Source organism: Citrus sinensis, chromosome 3 (genome assembly GCF_022201045.2).
Source record: "Citrus sinensis cultivar Valencia sweet orange chromosome 3, DVS_A1.0, whole genome shotgun sequence".
In the NCBI taxonomy this organism is placed as follows: Eukaryota; Viridiplantae; Streptophyta; class Magnoliopsida; order Sapindales; family Rutaceae; genus Citrus; species Citrus sinensis.
Window position 1 is genome coordinate 27,532,704 of NC_068558.1, and position 25,809 is coordinate 27,558,512.

The following is a 25,809-nucleotide window of genomic DNA, read 5'->3' on the forward strand; positions in this document are numbered from 1 at the left end:
ACGGTTACACTCCGAAGAGGTGGGTGTTCAGATTCTATAGTTCTATCACTATCAAGAAGCTTCCATTCAGAAACTTTCTTCCTAATAGTAATAGGGTTTGACTCTTTAAAAGGATAAGAGACGTTGTTATCAGAAGAATATATTTCGAACCAATCAAAAAACAATATATGAACTTTATGAAGATTCACAAATTCATAATAAGTTTGTTGGATTTCTTTTCTTTGGTTTAAAAAATGTTTGAAAAACCAAAGTCTTTTTTCTTTGTTTAAATCAGAATAAAAATCATTATGCAGAGAAGTTTTATCTAATTCAAATTCTTTTTCAATGACATTGATAACATTTTCTGTAACAGCAGAAAACGTAGGAGATGTTGGAGGAGAAGGTTCATTCTCTTCCTGACTTTGTATATGTTGATTACTAGTGTAGATCGGATGAGGAACACTAGTGGTGTAATCAACTGATCGAATGGAGGTACTAGGTATATCTGAAGTAGAAAACCTATGTTGACTTTTTATCGACTGAAAAGCGAGATTTATAACAGAGGGTACTTTTGTAAATTTCCTTTCCAATGAAGGAATGCTTGAGCACGATGCTCTATCAGAAAATCTGGATGAGGTAGATCTCCTGAATGACAGTTTGACCTTACCATCGGAATACTGAGTCACATTTTGCAACTCTGTATTGGGCTCAAGTTGTTTCAGAATCGCTGGTAGAGCGGCTCCTTCGAGGATCCATTCCTCTGGAAGATTTACATCTTTCCATTGGATTGGTTTAGGAATGACCGTGTTTGCTTTGGACAAATCAGTCTGCAAGAGAAGGGTCTCATCTCTTTTCGACTGGTATTTATGCTGTGTGCTAAATGCAGAAATCATGGCTTTGTAAGAAATTTTAAAAATTAATGCAACTGGGATAGATCCCTTAATCATATGATAATTATGGGTCTTGATTTGTAAAATCATGCTTTTTAAAATATTTTTGTCTTTAAGAGAAATTGTTATATTTGGATAACAATCAAAAGATATGGGACCTTTACATAGACTAGATTCGATACTACTTAGTAAAGAATCATCAAAAGAGATGAATCGCCCATCTCTAAGGACAGCAAGGATAGAAGTATCCAAGCCTTCTTTGGTCAAAGGTTTTATTCCTACTTGGATCAGACCAATGTGAATATACTTGAAATTCTTTTCTTTTAATTTCTTTAAAGATTTTTCTGAAAACAAATAAATTGTTTCAAAAGGCTCTGAAAGAGTTATATCACGTTCTTCAGTCTTTATAATATAATCATGTTTTAAAAGATCAAGCATTTTTGTTTTGTAAATCTTTTCTTTGGAAATTTTTTGAAGTTCCCAACAATCAATTGCTTTATCAAAGTTCTCAATAATGAATTCTTCTGAACTCACAACATGCTTTGACTCACTAGTCTTCCCGGAAGAAGAGCTAGAAAAGGACGATGTTCTACAGATCGGAGGATCCATGGTCAAGACCTTATGGTCTATTTTTGGTTTGGTCAATATGGCTACAGGTATGGATTTACAGTCCTCAGCGGAATCCTTATCCTAAAACGAGACTTACAACCAGTAAAAATTCACCACAAAACAAAACTTCAAAATAAAACACAAGATTTTAAACACGAAACTCTAAACAATAAAACACTTTCCTCCCCTTGGCTCTGATACTAGAAGGAAATAGGATCGAAGGATGGATGTGCTTTCAAAATAATTCTTTATGGATTGCTTTGATAATGAAATGGAATTGCGGTTGATTCGTTTTATACAGAGTGCTTTACCTTTATCTTTCTTCTTTGGCGGCATTATCTGTTTTGAAGAAATTCTCTGGTTAGAAAATCAGGAACAGAATTTTTGTCACCTTTAATAAATTCAATATCAAAATCAAAAACACTTAAAATAGCTTGCCATCGTGCAAAAATCTGTTTTGATGCAATGTTTTGAACATCTTTTTCTAAAACATGTTTTGCAGCTTTGCAATCAATTCTAAGTAGAAATTTTTGATTTAGTAAATCACTTTGGAATTTAGATATGCATAAAATAATAGAAAGAATTTCTTTTTTGATAGTAGAATAATTTTTCTGGCAATCATTCCAATGTGCAGAAACATATTGTACTATCTGTTCTTTGTCATTTTCCTTTTGTTTTAATATACCTCCATAACCTATATCAGATGCATCAGTTTCAACAATTTTAGGTAATGCATGATTTGCAAGAAATAAGCATGGAATATTTTTCACAGATTGCTTTATTAATCTAACAACTTTGGTATGTTCTTCTGACCATGCAACAGGATTCTTTTTTAACCTATCATGCAAAGGTTTAGACATCTTATTGATATTAGGGCAAAAATCGAGAACATAATTTAAACTACCAAGAAATCTTTGTAATTGGGTTTTGTCCAGAATTTTGTCTGGGAATTTATCTGCAAACAAAAGTGACCTCTCTATTGGAGTGATAGTTCCTTTGGAAATATGATGACCAAGGAACCGGACTTTTGTTTGAAATAAAGAAATTTTTTAACTAGAAAGGGCTAATCCAGCCTTTTTTGTAATGAGATAAAAAGTCTTTAAATGTTTGAAATGTTGATCAATACTTCGAGAAAAAATCAACACATCATCAATATAAACAATGCAAAACTCAGAATAGGGATTATAAATACGTTCATGATTTTTTGAAATTCTGAGGGTGCATTTTTCAAACCAAAAGGCATTACTGTCCATTCGTATTGTCTAAAGGGAACAGTAAAAGCTGTTTTATATCGATCTTTAGGGTGAATTTGTATTTGCCAAAAACCAGACTTCATATCAAATTTAGAAAAAATGAAAGCTGAACAAAGTTTTTGGAGTAAATCTTTTTTATTAGGTATCGGGTACCTAATCCATTTTAAAGCTTTATTCAAAGGTTTGTAGTTTATCACAAGTCTAGGTACGCCTCTTTCTATTTCAGAATTTTTATTAACATAAAAAGCGGCACAAGACCAAGGTGATCTGGATTTTACAATGAGTCTTTTAGTTTCAAGATCATTTATTTCATTTTTACAATGTTGTTCCAATTCCATAGTCATTTGGATTGGACGAGCTTTGGTGGGTATTTGTTTTTCATCAAACGAATTTTCATAAGGCAAATCTACCAAATGTTGTTTCCTATTCCAAAAAGCAGATGGTAAATCGGCACATATTTCTTTTTCAATAAGGCTTTTGAAATCAGAGATTTTTCTTTGTATAAAATCATTTTGTAATTGACTTCCAATTCTTTGGAAATTCAAATCTTTTTGTAAACAAAATAAATCATCTTGTTTGGACTTAAGAATGGCATTAATTTTGTTTTGGTAAACAGAACAAGCTTTGACAATATTTAAATTCCTTGTTTTAGGTTTTTCAATAAAAGGGAAAACAAGTCTTTTGTTTGTTGCCTTGAAGGATATACTATCATAATTGACAGTATATGGAGTTATAAGATTTGTAAAAGGAGTTCCTAAAATGATGGCATGATGAATATCATTTGTGAGGACAAAAGAAGTTTTAAAATCAAAACCATTATTATGGATTGAGGCTTCAACCTTGGAACTGACATTCAGTTTTGAATTATTAGCGGCAGAAAGTCTTTCTTTTGTTTTTTCATGAAATCTTTTGGGGACGATGTCTTCTATATAGTGTGTGTGTGTGTGTGTGTTTATACGCATATGTTAGGAAATATGTGCATTTTTTTGTGAGGATTTGTAAATCCTAAGTTAAGATATTTCTTAATCTTTTCTTATTTAGCCTTTTTTTTTAATTTAGAATGATTTTTATTTATGGAATAAATAATTTTTTCGTTGGAGTTTAGCTTATTCATGAAGGAATGCAATTTACATAAGGAAAGAAATACTTCTCTTATAAGCAATAATCACTATATATAGGAGGTTAACATAACATAGCAATCGGTTTCTCTACAAGTATACAATTTTTTATTTGAGAGAAATTGTAGATCTATTGAGAGATTGGGTGTTATTGGGATTTTAGGTGTAAAGAAAAAAAGAATACTAGAGTGATTGTAATAATTTTTCAAGTAGTGAATTTTTTTCTCGTCATCCTTAGCGGCCATGGTTTTTCTCCAGTATTGAAATTTTCCACGTAAATTCTTATATTGTGTAATTATTTTTATTCTCTATCTACTTTCTGTTTATTATTTATTTGATATTTTTTCTTCCAATATCTTAGGTGAGATTAAAATTCCCTAACAACGTGTGTGTGTGTGTTTACCCTAACTATATTCAAGTTAGGCATAATTTAAAAAAAAAACACATATTTCAATATACTATATGACAAAATATACTGCTTTAAAATATGTGTATTTTTTTCTTTTAGCTTATATCTGACTTTAATATGATCAGGAATTTCTTGTTGAAAACCTACTACACACACACACTGATGCATTGGTACCTTTAGATCAGTTAACAGAGCATTTTCACTTTCATCATCACAAGTAGAAGCTCCTACTTTCGAATGAACATTGACTAAATGTAGACTAAGAAGCAAGCAGAGGTCAAGAGAGGCGTGGTAGCATAAAAGCAGTCCTATATAATGAAACGTAGTCTGCTACCTAGTTGTCATGAGCAACGATGGGCGCACGGTAGACAGCTTATGGCCCACAGAGTCGAATTTTCTAAAGCAGAGGTCAATAATGGGCCAAACAGCGTTATCATCAGATGAGAAATATTGTTTAGGGACCGTTGATCAAAGGCAGGCATGGGATCAAGACTAAACAATTCGTTCAAACCCACCACCAAATGGTTGAAGGGGTTACCCCGTTCGAAGAGACAAAGATATATAAGAGGAAGAGGTAGTATTCCATATTGTGCTGTGACCTCCAAACAAAGTCCGTGTCTTTTACACACACACACACACACACACGGTCTTCCTAAGTTACAATTCATGAAACATAAAGTCCACACACACACACACGGTCTTCCTAAGTTACAATTCATGAAACATAAAGTCCATGCAAAAATGAAGTAGACCTCACTTTTATATTACTTTTTTTTTTGGCACATTTTAGGGGCAATGCAATTTAAATGAATCGTAACTTAGCTAAAGCCACACACACGGTGGGTTTCTAATAAAAGATTTTTCATCATATTAAAGATAAAGATAAACTAAAAGATAAATAAAGTATAGATTCTAATATACTACAGGATAAAATACATTGTATTAAAGTTTTTATTTTCTTCTATATATATATATATATATATATATATATATATATATATATATATATATGTATGTATGTATATATAATCAGGAATCACCGACTATATTAAAGTCAGGAACAAGTTAAAAAATTTAAAAAAGCAGCAATTTCAATATATTATAGGACAAAATGCACTGCATTAGAGTTTTTTTTTAATCTTTTAGCTTATTCTTGATTTTAATATGGTCAAGAATCTCTTATTTCATATATATATATATATGTAGTCATTATTTAATAAATGATCTATTTAAATTATTAAAGTAGAAGATAAACTAAAAAGACAAACAAAACACACACTCCAATACAATGTATTTTGTCTGTATATTAGAGTATGTGGTTTTTTTTTTTTTACTTTTAGTTTATCTATTATTTTAGCCAGGCAACATTTACTTCTAATTGGAAGGAGAATCTTGAAATTTGGAGTATGGAGTAGGAGTGAAAGAATGTTATTTAATTACATTGGAATGAGAGTGTGTAATAGGAATTATAATATAATTTATGTGTTTATTTGGTCTTAGATTGAGAGTGAATTATTTAAAATTATAGTTTTTAATTACAAAGCGATAAAAAAATATATTTGTAAAACAAACTATTTATTTTATTATTAATTTTAATTATATAAATTAATAATAATCATTAATGTTCTTAACCTTGTAAATTATATTTTTTTATTAATTTTAATTCAATTTTATAAATTAAAACTTATTGATAAAAGCAACACAAATGAAACATTATTATTAATAATATAGTACAAAATTAATAATCTCTTAGAATAAACTTATTATTATTATTATTATTATTATTATTATTATTAATTAATAATATTAAATAAATAATGCTATTATTTTTAAATAAATATAATATATTATATTTTCAAGATAGTGTATAATAATATTATTAATTCTCCATGGATATAATAATACTATTTTCAAGTAATTTTAACTTAGAATCAACATAAATTATTATTTTTAACTAAATATAATAATATTATATTTAAATAAGTTTAGTGTTATTAGTTTTAATAAATGTAATATTATTAAATAATATAATATAATCATTATTTAAATAAATATAATATTATTATTTTTAACTAAATGTTACATTATTTTATTTTAATTATATTATATCTAATAAGGGAAGGGTAAAAAAGAAATAGTTAGGAGTGGGAATCCACTAACACCTCCCCCATAGAAGTTGAAATCTCGCTTCTCACTCTAAAAATTATGAGTCCGATCCCCTTCCTTGAGTTGGTAAATGCTGGAGTGGAAAAAATAGACACTTCCTTTAATAACTTAAAGGATCCCTCATTGAAAAATTATTCACACACACATAATGTTTAAATAATTGTTCCTATATATTAAGGGTAATTTTAAATACCATCACTTTAAAACTGACACCAAGTTAAACCAAAACAGAGGTACTAGCTCAGTTTGGTGCCATTTTAATTTTTAAATACAATCCGATATATTAAAAAGGTCATCATTCAGTAGAACTTCACCCAAGAAAAAGTAGTTTTTTAAGTTTTTATTTATAAAATGCATGCAAATCCTAAGATCTTAAATTATTTTTTTTATGAAATAATTTTTGTCTCCATAACTCTAAATTTTATAATTTTCTTAAAAAAAATTTCAAATAAAATTTAATAATATAAATATAAATTATGAAATGAGGTGTATGTAGGATATTTGTTAAAAGATTAATTTATTTATGTGTTAATTGTATTTTTATTCAAAGAAATGAATTAAATTTTCTTTAATTATATATGCAATTTCATTTTAAAGAGGTTTATAATAGATTTTTAGGGTGTCCAAGGACCAGCTCTTTGTACAATTCTAACTTTTTTGACCCTACAATAAGGGCGTCCTGAGGTCCAGATTCCATATGCATTACCATATTAAGATTCACGAAATAAATTATCACATACTAATACACCCTACAAATATAATCATAGAATTTTATAAACTGTGACTTTAACAGTCTAACCCCTAACAAATATAGTCAGTTAATATTATAAAAACCAATGTCTCGTTGGGAGAGTTTTGCCTCCTATATGGTTCTACCCAGCTCGAATTCGGATTAGGCAGAGCCCAATGTAGTCTTTAGATACCGGATTGGTAGTATATCCCAAAAAAAAAAAAAATACAATGTCTCAATAGTAACTTATAGGGTCAATTGGAATAGAACATCCAACGCCAGAGAACACACTAGTTCTAGAGACAATATATTTATTTACTCCAATCAAACTTTATGAACAATCAAAATCATACTTGCAGGGTGGCTGATTGCATTGACTTTCTCACATAGTTATTGGTTTTATTTGCGTTTTGGTGCATTAATATGCCAGTAATGCTACACATTTTAAATTTTTTATTCCCAAAAAATTATTTTAAATGATATAGCATTCATTAGTTTGTTGATGAGATAAGATAGTCAATTTACTTAAATCTTATAAAAAATTACCAGCCACTTAATAAATGACGCATTATTTTATGATGAAATTTGAGATAAAAAATCAGAGATATCTATCATTAGTCTTAGTATGCAACAATGCCAAATCCTTGTCTTGGTCATAACTAACAAGTTAATTTTGCATAAAAAGTTGATTGGTCAAAATAGTGATCCTATAAAAATAATTTATTGTTTGACATATTTTGTAGAATAAACAACCCCATTAAAAAAAATAAATCTTGTGGTTTATTACAAGTTTACAACCACACATTCACTTCACTCAAATCTAATTACAACCAAATGTCCACTACAAAAACTATTGAAAGATGAAAATAAACTTTTTTATTTAAAGTACAAACATTCAATGTGAAAATTATATATAACGAAGACTATAACACTGAAGTTGGTTGACATATTTTTCCTAGAAATTAAAGAATTACAAAACTTTTAACTAGGAACCAAACAAGAAAGGAGTGAATAATTATCGACTTCATTGGTTATTAACGTTGGTATGTCCACATCACTTGGACGTCCCATCAAAATCCAGAATCATTCATCAAAAGTTTAAGCAAAACGTAAATAAATAAATAAAAGACATGTAGGATTTAATACTGGGAGAAAGTGAATAATTATCTTTTCTCAAACTTTACATTGATTAAGAACTTTGTACAAACCGCTAACACTTTTCGATTCACAGACTTAATAACCTCATTTAAAAAATTTGAGTCTGTCATAAGCTTTATAAAAATCTATACAACAACGCCTACTTGTTTCACCTCAAGTAACTCATCTACTATCCTAAATAGGAGTAAAAGCTTATTTAATCCCTATATTATGAGGTTAGTGTCCATTTAATTCTTAAATTTTTTAAAAATACCTTAAAATGTCCTTGCTGTTAAATATTGACACTTGTGCCATTATTTTTTTTATTTTTTTAGCATATTTTTACAATATTACATTCTTACAGTAATATTTCTTTTTTGGATATTAATAAAAAATTAGATTATCAAATTAAACCCAAAAATAAAATAAAAAATAAAAAAGATATATATTAATTTTTGTTGAAGCTCATGTGTGTCCAAAAAAATTAATTTTGTAAAAATTTTAATTATCAATTTTTTTAGAAAAATTAATATTTTAACTACACCGTACTTCTCACAACTAGACCTATTATTTCGTTAGTTTACTTCTTAAGAGCCCATCAAGCCATGAAGCCATACAAGATCACAACATAGGAATCATATTGTAGCATGCCAATGCACAAAGAGCGGTGTGGACCTCACCCTCGAACAAACACTTGATAGATTAAGATCGCTGATATCAAAACAGAAGCAGGGCATAATTCCATACAACTTCAAAGACTCTAGAGATTAAGAGTGTGCTAACCAATCAATGGACGACACATGGCTAGACTGAACTAACACTTTTTCCTAACAATTTTTATTCTTTCCTTCACTCTACAAATTGCTTACATTTGTTTTCTTTAGCTGCAGCTTAATGGTGCCCCATGTCAGTGGGATTTAAACGAGAGAATTATGATTTTCGCTGACGAGACTTTGCTAACTAAATTAATTGACACCCGCAAGCTATATTTACTATTTACATTTATCATGCTAGCATTTGATGAAAGCCATTTTGAATCCATTCTCCATCCATGCGAAGTCAAGAATTCGGTGCAAATGAATAAAATCGAAGATAACCACGAATTAGATAGAAACTCCTGAAGCAATTTACATTCTCTTGACTTTCCAACTCTAAAGCAATTGAACATAGGTTAACTTTATTTTACTCCATTATAGTTTCATTAACATAAATTTATCCTCAAACATTCCAACATTAATCATTCTAACCCCATGCTTTGTTAATTTTGTCAGATATGGGTGCCATAAAATCAAGATGTAAAATCTCTTATGGGCATGTTTGGAAGATAGTATTGCATGACATTAGGAAACTATTCCCCATTAAACTAATACTATCCTTTGTTTGGAATGAAATTGTAATGCAACAAGCGGGTGTGCTAACAGTCGAGCTAAGCTAATGCAGTAGTTGTTGTATTATTATTTTTTTTTGGTAATAATAATGAATAAATATAACTTTTTTAATTCAATATAATGTATATATTACTAATTTTTATTTTCTTTTACTTTTAGAGTATAATTATTAATATAAATTTATAAATTATTACTTAACAATTTAATATAACTAATAATAAGTACATAAATAATAATTTAATGTAACTATTAATAAATATTTAAATATGAATAAATTTCAATAATATCAACTTAAAATTAATAGTAATATAAATAATAATATAAAATATTGTTACATATACTATAAAATTCTTATTTGGATTATTTAGCACATTTTTTTTTGTTAGTGAATATGTTACAACTATTGTATTATTTTATTTTATTTTATTTTTATTAACTTGTGGTATGTATAAACTTTTATTCTATTATCCTAAAATGACTTTTGAACTAATTTTGTAGGTTTTAACTATTTATTTATGTTGTGATATTATTTAGAAATTATTTGATTAAATTATTTGTTCCAATCTTTATTTCACAAGTTATATATTTGAAAAATAAGTGAAAAATAAATGTTATGCTCTAGAAAATATAAGGCCACAGGTTTCAAATATGATTTTTTTTATTATTTATACAAAAAAAGTTAAATTTTTTAAATTTAACACTTTTATATTTAGTACTTTTCTAAGCACTAACAAGTATTATTTCCTAAATATATAATTTAAATTAATAAAAAAATAAATATAGTATAATGTAGCACCAAATATTATTTCACATTATTATAATATAGTTTTAAAACAAAATAGCACAATACAATATATTTACATTAAAATGATCCAATTCAGTATCATATAATACAGGATCCCTCTAAGTTACATGCATGTATCTTACAACCCTCTCACATGAATAGTGAGTGGACCCACATCATTCACTATTCATATGAGAGGGGTGTAAGGTACATGCATGTAACTTAGCATTAGCCTATAATACAATATGCTAAATTCATAGCCCGTTTGGGGTAGCTACGCGGTGGCAGCGCAGCTGCCCCAAACGCTACTTCACTCTATATTAAAAAAAAGAGACGCAATGACGAATGATGGCTAAGGGATTGGGTTGCTATTAAGCATTATTCGCAAACTGGCGGCTGCGTGACTATTTCAGAATTCTTTAGGATAAGTTGATGTTAAAAAACAATTCATGGGTTCAAATGAAATTGATCCTCAAAAAAAGAGGAAAAAAGCAAAAAAATAAAAATAAAATGCAACTAAAACTAAATAAATAAACAATACCAATTACCGCTGAATAAATAAACAAATAAATAAAAATGAAAAAGAAAAAGCACGCAACCGCCATTGCCGAGGAAGATGATTGTTCTCTAATTCCTCCATCTGAAATTCAAATATTCCATTTTCAACCTACCATTCCAATCACTCACGACAATTGCTTATGTAACCACTTTTTTTTTTTTTTCTATCAAATTGAAGCTCAATTGAAACCAAAAACGAAATAAAAAAAAAAAACACAATGGAGGATTCGGCTGAGACGAATGCGGAATTGTTGAAGAACACGCCATCAAATATAGCGAGATTGGAAGATGAGATAGAGCATTGTAAAGGTCGCCAAAAGTACTTGGCGCAAACGCGAAGTCCTTCCGATGGCGGGGACGTTCGTTGGTACTTCTCGAAGTTCCCTTTGCTTCCCAACGGTCTGTTCCAATTTCATTTTCAGTTCCTTCAATTTTTTTCTCTTTTTTTGTTTTTAGTTTGAATTAGATTAATTACACGTGGCGTGAGAGTAAATAATTGGGAATTTTTGGTGTTTTCACAGAGCTTGCTGCTTCGGTTCCTAGTACTGAGATAGTTGGGAAGAGTGATTACTTTCGTTTTGGTATGAGAGATTCTCTTGCGATTGAGGCTTCTTTCTTGCAGGTCAATTTTTTTTTTTCCTTCTTATCTAATGTACATTGACTTTGCCCATGTTATGTTATGGTTACTGATACTGCCATGCAGCATATTGTGTTAAATCCTCAATGCATAATGTGTGTGTGGTGATCCCAGAACACTTTGTTGGTGTAGTTGAAACTGTGTCTGAGAATGTTGCTCACCTTACTAGAGTATGCATATTAGTGTGTTGAGCACAACAATTGAGTGCGAGATTTTATGAAATTAGTTTTGAGATGCTTGAGTGAAGCATAGTTAATTTCTTTGCTCTATGTTAATCTGAGTGACACTATCACATGGTTTAGTCAGGTTAATCCCAACTTAAAAGTATATTGAAGAGGTGTTATAGAATTACGGAACTTATATTATTTACAATGACTTTGCATATGTTATGACAAGTGACACTGCCATGTTGTGCGGTCGGGTTAATTGACGGCTTTTGCAATCTACGAGGTATCATAAAGCAACTTTGCTCACTGCATGTGGTGTGATTCTGTAGCACTTCATGGATTTGGTTGAAACTGTGACTAATGAGATGTCATTAGGTGGCAGTGTTGCTTACCTCAATAGAGAATGTATATGTTCAAGTGTTGTGTTTGATGTGAGAGTTTCTGAAACTACATTGAGTTACTTGAGGAGCATAGTTAGGACTTACGAGGCAGCTATTGAGGCCATGTAATATTAGTGTCTTAATTTCAATTAATTTTTGTTAGGTGTTATTTGTTCATTAAACCATGATATGAAGAACTCAATGGATGTGTTTTAGTAAGGCAAATGGTTGAACACTTGTTACAGAGAGAGGAAGAACTTCTCTCTAACTGGTGGAAAGAGTATGCAGAGTGTAGTGAAGGTCCACGGGAACGAGCTAGTTCTATTAAGAAGTCAGATGTACAAGCTTCTTTGACAGAGTCTGTTCGATCAGCTGAGCTATATGAAGTTGAAGAAGAAAGAGTTGGTGTCCCTGTAAAGGGAGGACTCTATGAGGTATCCTGCTTTCCCTTGGTGAAGTTTTTAGCTCTTCCGTTTGTTTACTTTTATTCTGTGTTTACTATGAAGACAAATCTAGAACTCAAATATTTTCATCTTGTTAGATTGAGGATCCTTGCTCATAGTGATCAGTCTACCTTGAGAAAGTTCAGTCAACACTGGATTCTTTTTTTGCAATGAGCTAGAGTTATCTTTGAAAACTTCAAATTCTTGTTTTAATAGAGTCTACCTCTGGTTTATCTAGTGGCTTCCGGAACCTTTCTCTCATATTTTACTTGATTTTATTGCCAAGAAAAATACTCATTCTTATAGCAGACTTTAGACTGTAATTACTAAAACCATTCCAAACATGGATAACACATGTGAATCTTGATTAGATGAATTTTAAGAGGAAAGCTAAATAGCATCTTTAGCTGCGGATGTGTGACGTCTGAATTTAGCCTCAAAACGAAGAAAATAAGCTAAACAACATATTATATACCTACCATATAACAATTTCTTTTGCTTTCGTAATGTGTTGCATTGGATTGGAACTTGGCTCATTTGCATTCACCAGCACCCCCACCCCTCCTTCCTCCTCCAGTTGTTCTGGACTCTGTATGTTTTAACACTTTTGGTATTAGACAGTAATAATAAGAGGATTCTGGTTCAATGTTTCTTTTCTTTTCTTTTCAACCCTTACATTATTTATAATTGCTCTTGCAAGATTCTTAATCTTTAACTGAAATTCTGGGTACTTTTGTTCATTTCAAAGCATTGTTTGTTTTTTTGTAACTTGGAGAATACTTTAAAGATGAAGCCCTCGATTGCAGGTAGATCTAGTGAGGAGACATTGTTTCCCTGTTTATTGGAATGGAGACAACCGGCGTGTTTTGAGAGGCCATTGGTTTGCTCGTAAGGGGGGCCTTGATTGGCTTCCAATTCGTGAAGATGTAGCTGAACAGTTAGAGATTGCTTACCGTAGTCAGGTTTGCTGCAATAGTTATATTTAATACCTGAATAATATGTTATTTGATAAGGTTGGGTTTAATCTTATTGTTTCCATTGCCCATATACAGATAGTCTGTATTTATAAATATATCCCAACATGAAAAGTGCTTGAACTTGTGAAGAAGCTATAAATTTCATTGGTTCATGTATATCCCGCAGCATGAGAAGTGCCTAAATTTTAAGAGAAACTTTTTTGTTTTAATGCAAAACATAGAAGCTTATATTTCAAAAAATAGATGTGCAAAGAAGTGAACAAGAAGTCCACGAGGGAAGAATCCCTAAAGATCACACAAAGATCTATGCAAATTTTCAAAGAAACCGTATAATCAATATAAATTTTAATTCTATTGTATTATCTTCTTTAACCAATAGAATTTTGGGATGCAACAATAGAAGTGTGCAGTTTATTTTTAATTGTTATTCTTACTTATTTTTTGTCTTGAAAAAAAAAAGAAGAATACTGAAGAATGCTGGACTTGTCCCAGGTTTGGCACCGCAGAACATTTCAACCTTCTGGACTTTTTGCAGCTCGAGTTGACCTGCAAGGCTCTACTCCAGTACATATATTTTCTTGTGAAATGCGAGATTTCTGTTCCCTCAATTCCTAATATGGATTGGTAACATGGGCACTAACTTCTCTTGGGTTGTCCATGTAGGGTCTTCATGCACTTTTTACTGGAGAAGATGATACATGGGAGGCTTGGCTTAATGTTGATGCATCTGGGTTTTCTAGCATCATTAGTTTCAGTGGAAATGGAATTAAGTTAAGGCGTGGTTATTCCCAAACCATCTCAGCAAATCCAAGCAAGGTTCTTGTCCTTCTCCTTTTAGTGATTGAATAAATCCTCCACTGCCTTTGTTATGTCCGTATTCATGGAATATGAAATTAGATTCTGTCTTTTAGGACATTATCTAATTTCTTATTTGAAATTAGATTCTTATTCTTAGGACATGATCTAATTTTTCCTTCTCTGGAATTTGATTTTATGAGTTATTGATGCGTAATTAAATAATCTTTTGGAACTTCCACACTTGGTACTCTGTAATGTCAATTGCACCAAATCCAGGATGAATTACGTCAGCAGAAAGAGGAGGAAATGGACGATTATTGTTCACAGGTAAGACCGTCCATATTTCTTTGATTTTTTGTTTTTATTTTATTTTATTTTATAATTTTTATAATATTTGGGCAACAGAGATATGGGTTTTGGAGACCAGTTGAGTGACACACACACACACACACACACACACATGTAAGTATTGTTCATGTTTGCTGGTCTCCTTGTTTGCTATGCAGTAGTAATTGGGTACTTGCTGACTGCCATGTTTTGCTAGCTGGTGGGAATTGGGAAGCTAACCAGCTAACTTCTAATCCTCACTGGAAAATTGTGTAGATCAACATAATGAAGGATTTGCATGATACTATAATTTTCAGGTCATTGGACTTGTGCCGAAAATATGAATTTTTAAGTGAAGTGCAAACGTGACCCAAGATTAATGTTATGACGGATAACATTATTTTTTAAATGAAATTCTGGGTACCCATTATTTTTTAAGTCCTTGACAGATCTGCACATAACTTGCTGATTTGCCAAATGGGAAGTTATCTTTTGTTCCTTGTGTATGATGGCATTTGTTTTTTTTTTTAACCTGAAAACTTGTTTGTCTTTTCAACTTAAAGAGTCTGAAAACCAGTACTTCTACATTTTTGCCCTTACAAATTTTAAATGCTAAATAAATAATAAATATTTCAAGGAACACAAATATGATAGTATTTTATCACAACATAAATCATGTTCAAGTGAATGCCTTTAATATTCTAAATAACGCTAATTTAAATAATATAAAAGGATAAAAATAATAATAATCTATTACTATATTATCAGTTATCATAAGTTATGGCATAAGTTATGGATATGAATAATAATGCTAATTAATAAGTTTTATTTAGGTAACGATGAAAATAATTAAGTAGATAGGGTTATTTTTAGAGAATATTTTTTCCTAATGTCATTCAGTCTTTTTAGATTTAAGTACCTTAGAAAATTGACTTAATAACTTAATGACTTGATGACTGAAAATTTTCATTAAGTTGAAAAAACAAACAAACTTTTTCAGATATTTTTTGGTATTCATTTTAGTGATTCTTGAGGTCACAATGTTGTGAACTTTACAGTTTCTCCCTGCTAAGCTCTTGAAATTTTGCTTCTACAAAACCGGTGTGTGAGAACATTTGTTGTTGAGGTTTTTTTTTTTTTGGTAACTTAGGATTTTAGCTACTAGAATTAAATGTGGGATTCTGATTGTTATATTCCACAACATATTTTATTAGTAGTGTATTTTTTTTTCTCCTCGTAATGCTTTAAAGCTATTAAATTGAATAAATGACTGCTTTTCATTGTCTGCTAGTGAATGTATAACAAATCTGGATGCTTTGCTGCTCTTCTGCTCTTTTATTAGATATTTATAATAGTGCATATCTTCAGGTTTGCAATGTTCTTTATTTACATCCCTATGTTCTCATTCAATTACCATTTTTCAGTATCTTACCAGACTGTCAGTTGTGTTCTCAAACGGATAGGTGTAATCTTGTACTATTGATGTAGGTTCCTGTTAGACACCTAGTCTTTATGGTTCATGGTATTGGTCAAAGGTTGGAGAAATCGAATCTGGTTGATGATGTCGGCAACTTTCGCCATATAACTGTACATCTTGCTGAAAGACACCTTACTTTGCATCAACGTGGCACTCAAAGAGTTCTTTTTATCCCATGCCAGGTGAACGGAAAATCCTATTATTTCAATTCAGATTTCTTTTCCTATGCTGTTTGGTTTCATTGTATCAGGAACCCATCTATACTGTGTGGAATCTGAAAAGGAATCATGTTTGATGAAATTAGACTCTGCTTATCTGAAGCAAATGTGAAATGAGTAGATGCGTTGACATGTTGTCTTGATGGGTTTGTGTCATAACCATAATTGTTAAGAGCTTATTCTGGTTGGGTTCAACAAGAATCCTGTCTCTTTCTCCTATCATTTCCTGTTCTCTTTTATCTCTTGTTGGTGTGCTAGTGCATGTTCTTGGTTCATTAACTGTGGTAAACAGTGTATTGTGTGATTAGAATCCTATTTTGATTTGAGATTTGTGGTCTTAGTTGATAATTCTCACTTGTACAAATTCATAGGTGGTCTGTTATTTTAATTTTACCTTTTAATAAAGAATTTTATATTAGAAACTGAAAAGATAATGAAATAATGAAGAAAAAAAGTGTTAGAGACAGAACAGTTGTCTCCAAGATCAGCAAATAAACCTAGGAGTGGAACCAAAAGGTGTACAAAAATCTTCTAAAATCAATCAAAGATTGATTTACAGTGAATACCCAACTACCCTAAAAAAGGACAAACAAACCTATACAATCCTGTTTACAAAGTTGTTCTCATGTTTCTTATAGTTCAAAAGCAATCCTGCATTCTTATTATTTTCAATAAATTGTGCCAAATGCTCATCAGACATAGCATTATATTTTTGTTTCAGTGGAGAAAAGGTCTGAAGCTTAGCAGTGAAACTGCTGTTGAAAAGATCACTTTAGATGGTGTTCGCGGTTTGCGTGTCATGCTGAGTGCAACTGTTCACGATGTATTATACTACATGAGCCCCATTTACTGTCAGGATATTATCAATTCGGTACTGCTTTATCTTATCTCTATTTTCTTACTCTCTTCTTTCATATTCCATTTTCATTACTACAGATGATAATTTTATCTGGACCAATTCTTCGTAAGATGTCAATGTTGCTTTCACTGAGCAAAAACCTGAAAAATTATAGGGTCAAACTTGCTGATGTCTAGACATATATGATGGCTTTGATAAATGTGCTATCAAGCTATTTGACTTACTCTGTTAGTTCCCATTGGTTAACTGTTCATGTTTACCTTGACGTTTCTTTTCAAAGTCTTGGATCATAAAAGGACAAGTGTATTAGTTGAATTCTTGAGGATCAAAGAAAAAGTAATGTCACTTTTCTCATGCCCAAAGCATATTTTTGATGGTCGTTGAGAGGATTGTTTGAGGGACTCATAAAGTACTGATATAGGAGCCTTAATTTGGAAGGATTTATTAAGTTTAATTCCACTACGTTGATGATGGTGATGGAAACATCTTTCTGCTGGAGATGTCTTGAGCATGCAACAATTTCATCTTCTTACATGCAAATCCTGTCTCAGTTTTTTTTTTCATTTATTTTTAGTATAAATGAAATTTCCTTCTATCTACTATGACATTGACTTGATGTTTTGGAAAGGAAGTGACTGTTTTTTGTAGGGGTCAGAAGTTTATGGATTCAAGATGTCTAGGTTGGAGTTGAAATCTAGTTTGAAGTTTAAACTGATAAATATGCAATTCTCCTCCAGGTTTCAAATCAATTAAATCGGTTATATCTGAAATTTCTAAAACGGAATCCTGGTTATGATGGAAAGGTATGGAAATATCTCTTTATTAGTTTACAATAATTAAGAATTAATTTAGAACAATAAAGTGACAATTTGCATTGTGTAATCCTTTAATTTATCCTAATATTTGTATAGGTTTCCATATATGGTCATTCCTTGGGAAGTGTCCTCTCATATGACATTCTATGCCATCAAGAGAATCTATCTTCTCCATTTCCAATGGATTGTTTGTACAAGGAACGTGCCGGCAGTGAAGAATCTTCTCCGGATATGAACAATCAGCCTTCTAGATGCAACTCTTCAACCAATCTAGAGAATAATATCTCCACTATGATGAATGATACTAGGGAAAAGGTGAATCCTGCTGATGAAGACACAATGAGTGTGCAATCAACTCAAGTAATGCACGAGGGAAATTCTGAAGATCTTTCCCCAATTATGGGTTCTGTCATATCAGATTCAGGTGATATTACTGCAACAGCTATGGTCTCTGAGCGAATAGGTGACAATGATGTTCAGGAAATGGTTCATGGTTCCAGTGACACTTTTTTTGCACAAAATGATGGCTTAAATGAAGCTACCTACAAGGACTTTGGTGTCAAGGACATGGAGAAGATGATAGAGGAAGATTGCTTAAATACCAGTGATAAGGATAAAACAATTAATCTTCTCATTGAAGAGGTGGAAATTTATAATGCTTTTGGCACGCCTTTCTTTCAATTCTGTGTATTATTATAAGTTTACCTGAAGCCAGGTTTCTTTGGGCTAACAAGAGTATTGAAATCGGATAGTTTCTTCTCAAAAAGTATTTTGATAAACCTTTGGTTTCTACCAATACAAGACTTAAAATGGAGTTTTTCTGTGTTTCAGATTGGTTCCCTAAAATCAAGAATAGCGGAATTGGAGTCCAAATGTGATGGTAACGGCCTAAGTGGTGAGTTGCATTGGCTTGATATCTGTTCTTCACATTCTACTTTTTCGTTGTTTTCTATTGAAGGAGATTATGTGTGATATCTTGGAGTTTTTATGTGTTGCATAAACAGAAAATTATGAGGCTCTTCCTAACAACCCAGAGCAACCATCACCTGACAAGCTGCCATCTAAGCTAGATGATGCACCAAAGAGTTATACCCCTTATGTTAATTACACAAAGCTTGAGTTTAAGGTTGGGGACAAAAGCACGCTCATTCCTTTGTGGAGTATCTTTTTCCTTTAACCCTTTTCTTTTATTAAAGAGCTTTTCTGGAGTCAGCAATTTCTTTCTTTTTTTTTAATTTTTCCTCATTTCGTAGATTTCAAATTTAAATCTTTGTATTTTGGTAGAAGAAATGAAAATTGGATCTTTGCAGAGCTTTTTATGTACATATGAGCTATTGTTTGTGTTATTTGAGGGATCTTTTAATTTGTTTTGTTTACTCATCAGGTTGACACATTCTTTGCTGTTGGATCACCTCTTGGTGTCTTCCTAGCACTCCGTAATATTCGTATTGGAGTAGGTAATCATACTTTTTCAAATGCTTCAAGATCGGTTATTGGATATTCTTACTGTTGGACACGGCATTCAGTGAAAAATTTCAGCATTCTTAATATTTATATGCTTGGTAGTTTTGATGAACGATAAAAAAATAGCTCATACGGGGATCTGCTTGCAGACATATGCTTGAAGGAATTCTTTCATTTCAGGAAGTACAAAAATGTTTGAGCAATGCCATGAGATAAAATTCTTTTACATCTTGGTCTTTGGACTTTAATTAATACATGAACATATTTTAACTTCGAATGGTTTTGGATAGCTCTTTGAAGAAGTTAAAATGATTATGCGTATATTGTTTTATCAGTGTAAATTTAAACTGACATTAGATTTTGTGCATTGTTTTCAATTGTCAATTGTGTCGTTTTCATGAAAGCTCTCATATATCAAATAAGTTTGTGTGTCTTGATGTTTAGTTAGTTAATTGTACTTTGGAAACTCTAATAATTGTTTTGCTTGAATCATCCTCTAGAGGTCTATCTTTATTGTAGTTTCCTTTTTCTTGCTTTGGAATTCTTTATAGTACTTGCCTCCATGTCAAACTCTTAAAGTACAATTTTTATGAGCTATTTTTTCCTCTCTTTCCAGGAAAAGGACAAGAATATTGGGCAGAGGAAAATGTAAACGAAGAGATGCCAGCTTGTCGTCAAATGTTCAACATATTTCACCCATTTGATCCTGTAGCATATAGGTTTATTTCACACATCTCTTTTATTTCTATTATCATTCTGTTTACTTTTTCTGGAATATGTTGCATAAATTTTCATTCAAAAATGTGTCACCCACTAAGGAAAGGCATCCTGTTGCAATCAGTTGGGCCTATCATATCATGGTTTCAACATTTGCAATAAGTTAATTCTGCTTTTATATTTAACGTATTAGGTTTATATTTGAAGATTGGTGTAATTTTTTTTTTTTGAGAAACGTTTTCTCCAAAAATGTTATAAGAATTTGGTATTTGGCATTTTCTTCCATATTCGGAAGGTATTTGTATATGAAGTGTTATTCTTTCTTTGTACTAGATATTTTCTCCCGTTTTGTAGACTTTGTACATAAAGTGATTTTATTCTAGTTTTTCAAGCACTGCAAAGTCTATTATAGAGCTTTACTACAGTATTAGAAAGGGTGGGGAAAACACAAATTTCAAAATATTTGGGAAGAATTATGTTCCTTTGCTCTCTCCTTTGTCCCTCTATCATTACTTTCTCTTAATTTCTGGCTCCATCCTCCTCTTATCTGCTCCTTTTCTCTACAAACTCTCACATTCTCTTTTTTATCTGTTGGGATTCTTCTTCTTCTCCATCCTTCCTTTTGAGTCATGTTTTCTTTATATGCTTTCCCATTGTCCTTTCATTTGCTTTCTTGTTCGACCAAAGCCTTAAAAAAGAGAAAAAGGAAAGTAATGCTTCAGACTTTGCCAATTTTGAAGTGTTTGATGAAATGCCAGAAAAACTGGCCTAGGAGATAAAGAGCACACCACATCATATCTTTTGACTCCAAGCATATATACATATATATATATATTGATGATGATATTCTGAGAGTTCTATTCTTATGATAATGTGTCTCTTTTATATGCTTTTTCTTTTCCTTTATTGTCTTTGATATGATAATTCAGCTTATATTCAGGATGTATTTACAGAATTGAACCTCTTGTTTGTAAAGAATACCTAGACAAATGCCCAGTTTTTATTCCTTACCACAAAGGTGGGAAGAGGTTGCATATTGGATTTCGGGTAAGCCCCTTTAATACTAGTAGAATGAATTAAATCTATTCCCTGTCTCTGTGTGGCAACTTCTTTTCCATATTCTTACTTTTAATTTCTTCATATCTGTGGCTTAGGAATTTACTGAAGATTTAGCTGCTCATTCTCAAGCAATTTCGAATCATTTCAATTCTGTAAGGGTGGGTCTTGACTTTCCTGAGTTAATATTTCTTTCTTTCTTAATTTATGCATGAGGTTTTGCTGTTTAACTTTGTATTTCAGCTTTTTGGTATTGTCTTGTCTTTTACACTATTGCTCAGGCTGTAATGTGGGACATAAGGAGAAAGGGGAGAGATATAGAGGGAAGAGAAAAAGAGGAGGGAGAGAGAAGATAAACAGCTGAGAGATGGATAGAATGTAAAATGAGAATTTTCTCCATATGTATATATTGAACTAAATATTTGTCCTAATCTAAACTTAACCCCAGTTCTTTGGTTCATAGCTGTAGAGATTTAATTCTAACACATTTGATTCATTTGCCTATATTTTTTATACATGCATAAACTTGTAATTATATAAAATTGCCGGGTATCAGTTGGAAATTAGTTGAATTGTTCTGGTTCATGAGGAACTGCCATATTCATTTTTTAGCTGTTGAACATTTTCTGATCATTTGTTGGAAACTATTGAGGTTCTGAATTCTATGCCATTGAAACAGGTTAAAGTTTTAACTGCTTGTCAATCAAGAAATGCAGATGGTATAGAAGGTAAATAGGTCTTCTCCTTTATTGTTTGTATTGCTTTTTCTTTCAACCACCCCTTTATATTGTTCTTTTTCAAGCATAAAAATAACAATATCTTCCATGAGAACAGCCCATTCTCCTGTATACTGGCAGCTACCCCCCCCCCCCCCCCCCCCACCACCACCACCCAAAAAAAAAGCCCAAAAAAGGGAAAAGACCCATTGAAGGAGGAAAATATAAAGCATAGAAGAAAAGGAAACAAATAAAGTAGATACACTTAATTTAAGTTGGTTTTCCCTATTTATATGTTATTAATGACATCAATGATCTGTCCCGTATTATATTGCAGAAGAAGAAGAGCACGGTCAAGAAAATGAAGAAAGGTCCTATGGTTCTATAATGATGGAGAGGCTAACTGGAAGTCAAGAAGGACGGATAGATCACATGCTTCAAGTGTGTACCGAATTTTGATGCCAACTATTTATGCTTTACTGTTATTTCATGTCCTTGACAAAAATATGCTTCAATTGTGTTTGTGTACTCAAATGCCATGTTTTATTGATAATTTGATTTTGAATTATTCTTGGCCTGTGTTCTCATCCAGCCAGTGATGACCATGCTACCTTATAAATTTTATGCAAAACTTTCCTACTTATTCTTTCTTTAGAATGATGTTACCTTCTTAGTTTAGGAATGTCTTCCCTCCACTTCTCCCATAAAACAGAGAAAGTTGATAGATCGGGCACGGCATGACTGTGGGTCTTTTGCTATCCGTCTAACTTCAGTTCTACCCTGTGTTCCACTGGAAGCTATCTTTGATTAATGTTTTATATTTTATGTTTTGCCTTTAGTGTAGGCTTAGAGGATATATTAATTTGTTAATATATGTGGTTTTTATCAAATTGTTTTACAGTTAGCTTGCCTTATGTCTGTAACCATAGATGAATGTCATGTATCTTTATCCTAGGCTGTTACTATAAGGTTCTCTTATTGCTTGACAGTCCTGTGCCTGTCAGTCTCGCAACTGGCAGTCTTTAAAAGTACTATGTGGACATTAAACCTCCTAGGTGAACAAGAGCTAGCTAATTGGACATTAACCTCCTGCCAAATTAAACAAATTGAACAAATTGAACAAAAGCTAGCAAATTGAACAAGAGTGAAAATCCCTATATTTGGTTTTTTTTTTTTTTTTTTTAATAAGCTATATTTGGTGTTGTAAAAGGGTGATAAGGATTATCATCTGACACAGATCAACCATACAAAGCAGTAAGATGGATAATGTAATACTGTTGGAAATGATTGAAAATGTTAGATTCTAGGCTATGGAATTTTACATATCCTCTATTGCATGCCTTGAGGTCTAAAAGTGGGCATTTAGGGATCTGAATGTTGATAAAGAGGAGGTTCCTGGACATTACTTTGTTGCATGCAACTTAGACTGAAAATGAGTGTGTGGGGATATGTTTGCAATACAGGTTTGTTTGAATAGGTGTTACATCAAAGTGGATGCCAAAAAAGCAATGTACAATAAGACTTGGGCACAGTATTAGTAATTTTCTTATTAATTTGATATTTTTTAGTTCAATAAGCTTGAATATGCCCCTACTTAGAATAACAATCTTCAATTTGTCCCCAAAAGTGTGAAAACAGCAATTTAGCCGCATTTGCTATTAGAAGACGAGAGAAATGTATCAGTGCAGGCTGTGCAGCCCCCATTTGCTTTCATCTTCTGAATGAAAATGGGGTGTAAATTGAGGTTTTCACACTTTTTGGGGGTAAATTGAAGTTTGTCATTCTATCTGGGGGATGAATTGAAGTTTACCCTTTTTAGTTTGCGATTTTGAAGAACTTTCCTAATTAATTATAATTACTTTTATTGGTGGTAGGATGGGGTAATTTTAGTTTTAATCAGTTTAGATAATACTGCCAACTTATTCTGTTAATGTCTTCTAATCTTGCGTTTTTGTATCGATCATGCAGGATAAAACATTTGAACATCCATATTTGCAAGCCATTGGGTCACATACGTAAGTGCTTTTGAAAAGGATAATATTATCAAGTATATACTTGTGTCTGTTTTTCATTTCTTCCTACCGTATGTTTTATTATTCCATGCTTTTTATTGAACGAGCTGAGATAAGCTAGTTCGCTTGAGGCAGTTTGGCATGCATTTTTAAGGCTCAAACATGAGAAATATTGATTATCCCTTTGAAAAATGTTCAATAGATTAGCCTTTGTGCTTGAGATCATAGGAAATTCTGAAGTTATATCTGTACCACAGAGATGTATCTATATCCGTACTGCTCAGGGTGATATAGTTCTCCGAATGCAGATGTATTCCTTGTGCTATAAATCCTCGTGGCAGGCAACATTGCTTGATGGAACAGTACATTTGTTTCGTTGCCCCCTTGTTTGTCCAATAACTAACACTTGATAATTGACCAGCTAAACTAGCTGGATCTTTCTTGCTTCTCTTGCTAGCTAGATGGGACGTAAATTTGCATTTCTATTTATGGGTCTGGGTGGTCTGGGAAGGTTTCTTTAAGCATCCGCAAATGACTTCTATCTTAAATTTAAATAATGATATTATTTGGACTTTAGTTAACTACTAAATGAAGGGGTGTCATCTGCTCCTGTTACTTGATCTCGTGTCTTACATGAACTTCAAAAATGCATCCTATTCCTGTGAGCTCATTAGCTCAGGGGTGAGGCTCTTTGCTCATCACTTAATTATAATAGCTGTTTGCATGTAATGTTGCTTAATTTTAGGAAGTATAAATTTCCTTTTAATCATTTGAGTGTTTTTGTGCAGAAACTATTGGAGGGATGAAGATACTGCCCTATTCATACTGAAACACTTGTATCGGGACATACCTGAAGACCCGAATTCGCCAATGGAATCTGGCGGAGATAACTCAAAGGGTGAGAGTGGTTCCACAGGTTGGTCCGACCAAAGGGAATATGCCGAAGAAGAGCTACCGCTGACATTCTCTGACAGAGCTGTGGTTAGAAGCTTCTCGAGAAGAGCAAAGAAGTTCATAAAGAAGCGCTGAATAGTAACAGCTTTCCCTGTGTTGTTGTATAGCAAATGTAACTGCCAGTGTAGCGGATCATATCGACGATTTAACCTTTGTAGTTAATCTTTAGTAACCATGTCATGGCACGTTCAGGTTCATATAGGTTTCCCACGGCTGGAAAATTGCCGGAGTTGTCAAAGTGGTACATTTTCGAAGAGTGGATGTAAGTTGTGCAGCATCTTGTTGTAAACAGTAGCTTTTCGTACTATAGATATGTTCATTCTGTACAGAAAAGAAGTGTAGGCTTTAGAAATTCAAAATGTGTACATAGAATACAAGTTATGGCAGAAAGGTCGAAGGTTTGTTGCCAGTTGCAACTAAATTTGTGTACTTATTTTGATGCTTAATAATTACACGTTGTGCTTGTAAGTGCTCCGAAACGTACATATTATCTTGAGGCTGCAGTTAGTATTAACGGTTGATTTTCTCACGAAGAAATGAAGAAAGTCTGAGATCGTGTGGATACAGTCATGTAGCACTTGCCGTCTAATTGTAACTTATAATGTTAACCACGCGTAATCTAAATTACTAATAAAGTAATTTCATATGTTATACTTACAATTGGTATCAAAACATTTGTTTTTCCAAAGGGTATATTTATATCTATTTATTATTATTTTTAAATACATATTTGGAAGTAGATTTTTTAAAGATAAATTTAAATGTTTCATC

General features: G+C 31.9%; 1 protein-coding gene across 2 annotated transcripts; it reads left to right on the plus strand.

Moving 5' to 3' along the window:
• Nucleotides 1-11,028: 11,028 nt before the first annotated feature.
• Nucleotides 11,029-25,506, plus strand: LOC102621489 (phospholipase SGR2). 2 transcript variants are annotated; one of them, XM_006478337.4, is made up of 21 exons: nucleotides 11,029-11,420; nucleotides 11,543-11,643; nucleotides 12,451-12,639; nucleotides 13,455-13,610; nucleotides 14,118-14,189; nucleotides 14,289-14,441; nucleotides 14,700-14,750; nucleotides 16,239-16,409; nucleotides 17,167-17,316; nucleotides 18,042-18,107; nucleotides 18,216-18,761; nucleotides 18,951-19,014; nucleotides 19,124-19,245; nucleotides 19,504-19,576; nucleotides 20,200-20,302; nucleotides 21,254-21,347; nucleotides 21,455-21,517; nucleotides 22,036-22,084; nucleotides 22,410-22,513; nucleotides 24,041-24,087; nucleotides 24,873-25,506. In XM_006478337.4, the coding sequence occupies exons 1-21, from the start codon at nucleotides 11,240-11,242 to the stop codon at nucleotides 25,111-25,113; spliced, it is 2,796 nt and encodes a 931-aa protein (XP_006478400.2). In that variant the 5' UTR covers nucleotides 11,029-11,239; the 3' UTR covers nucleotides 25,114-25,506. The 2 variants fall into 2 exon arrangements, with proteins under 2 accessions (XP_006478400.2, XP_024954305.2); XM_025098537.2 differs by lacking the exon at nucleotides 11,029-11,420 and having other exon boundaries at nucleotides 11,546-11,643; nucleotides 12,369-12,639.
• The last annotated feature ends 303 nt before the right edge of the window (nucleotides 25,507-25,809 follow it).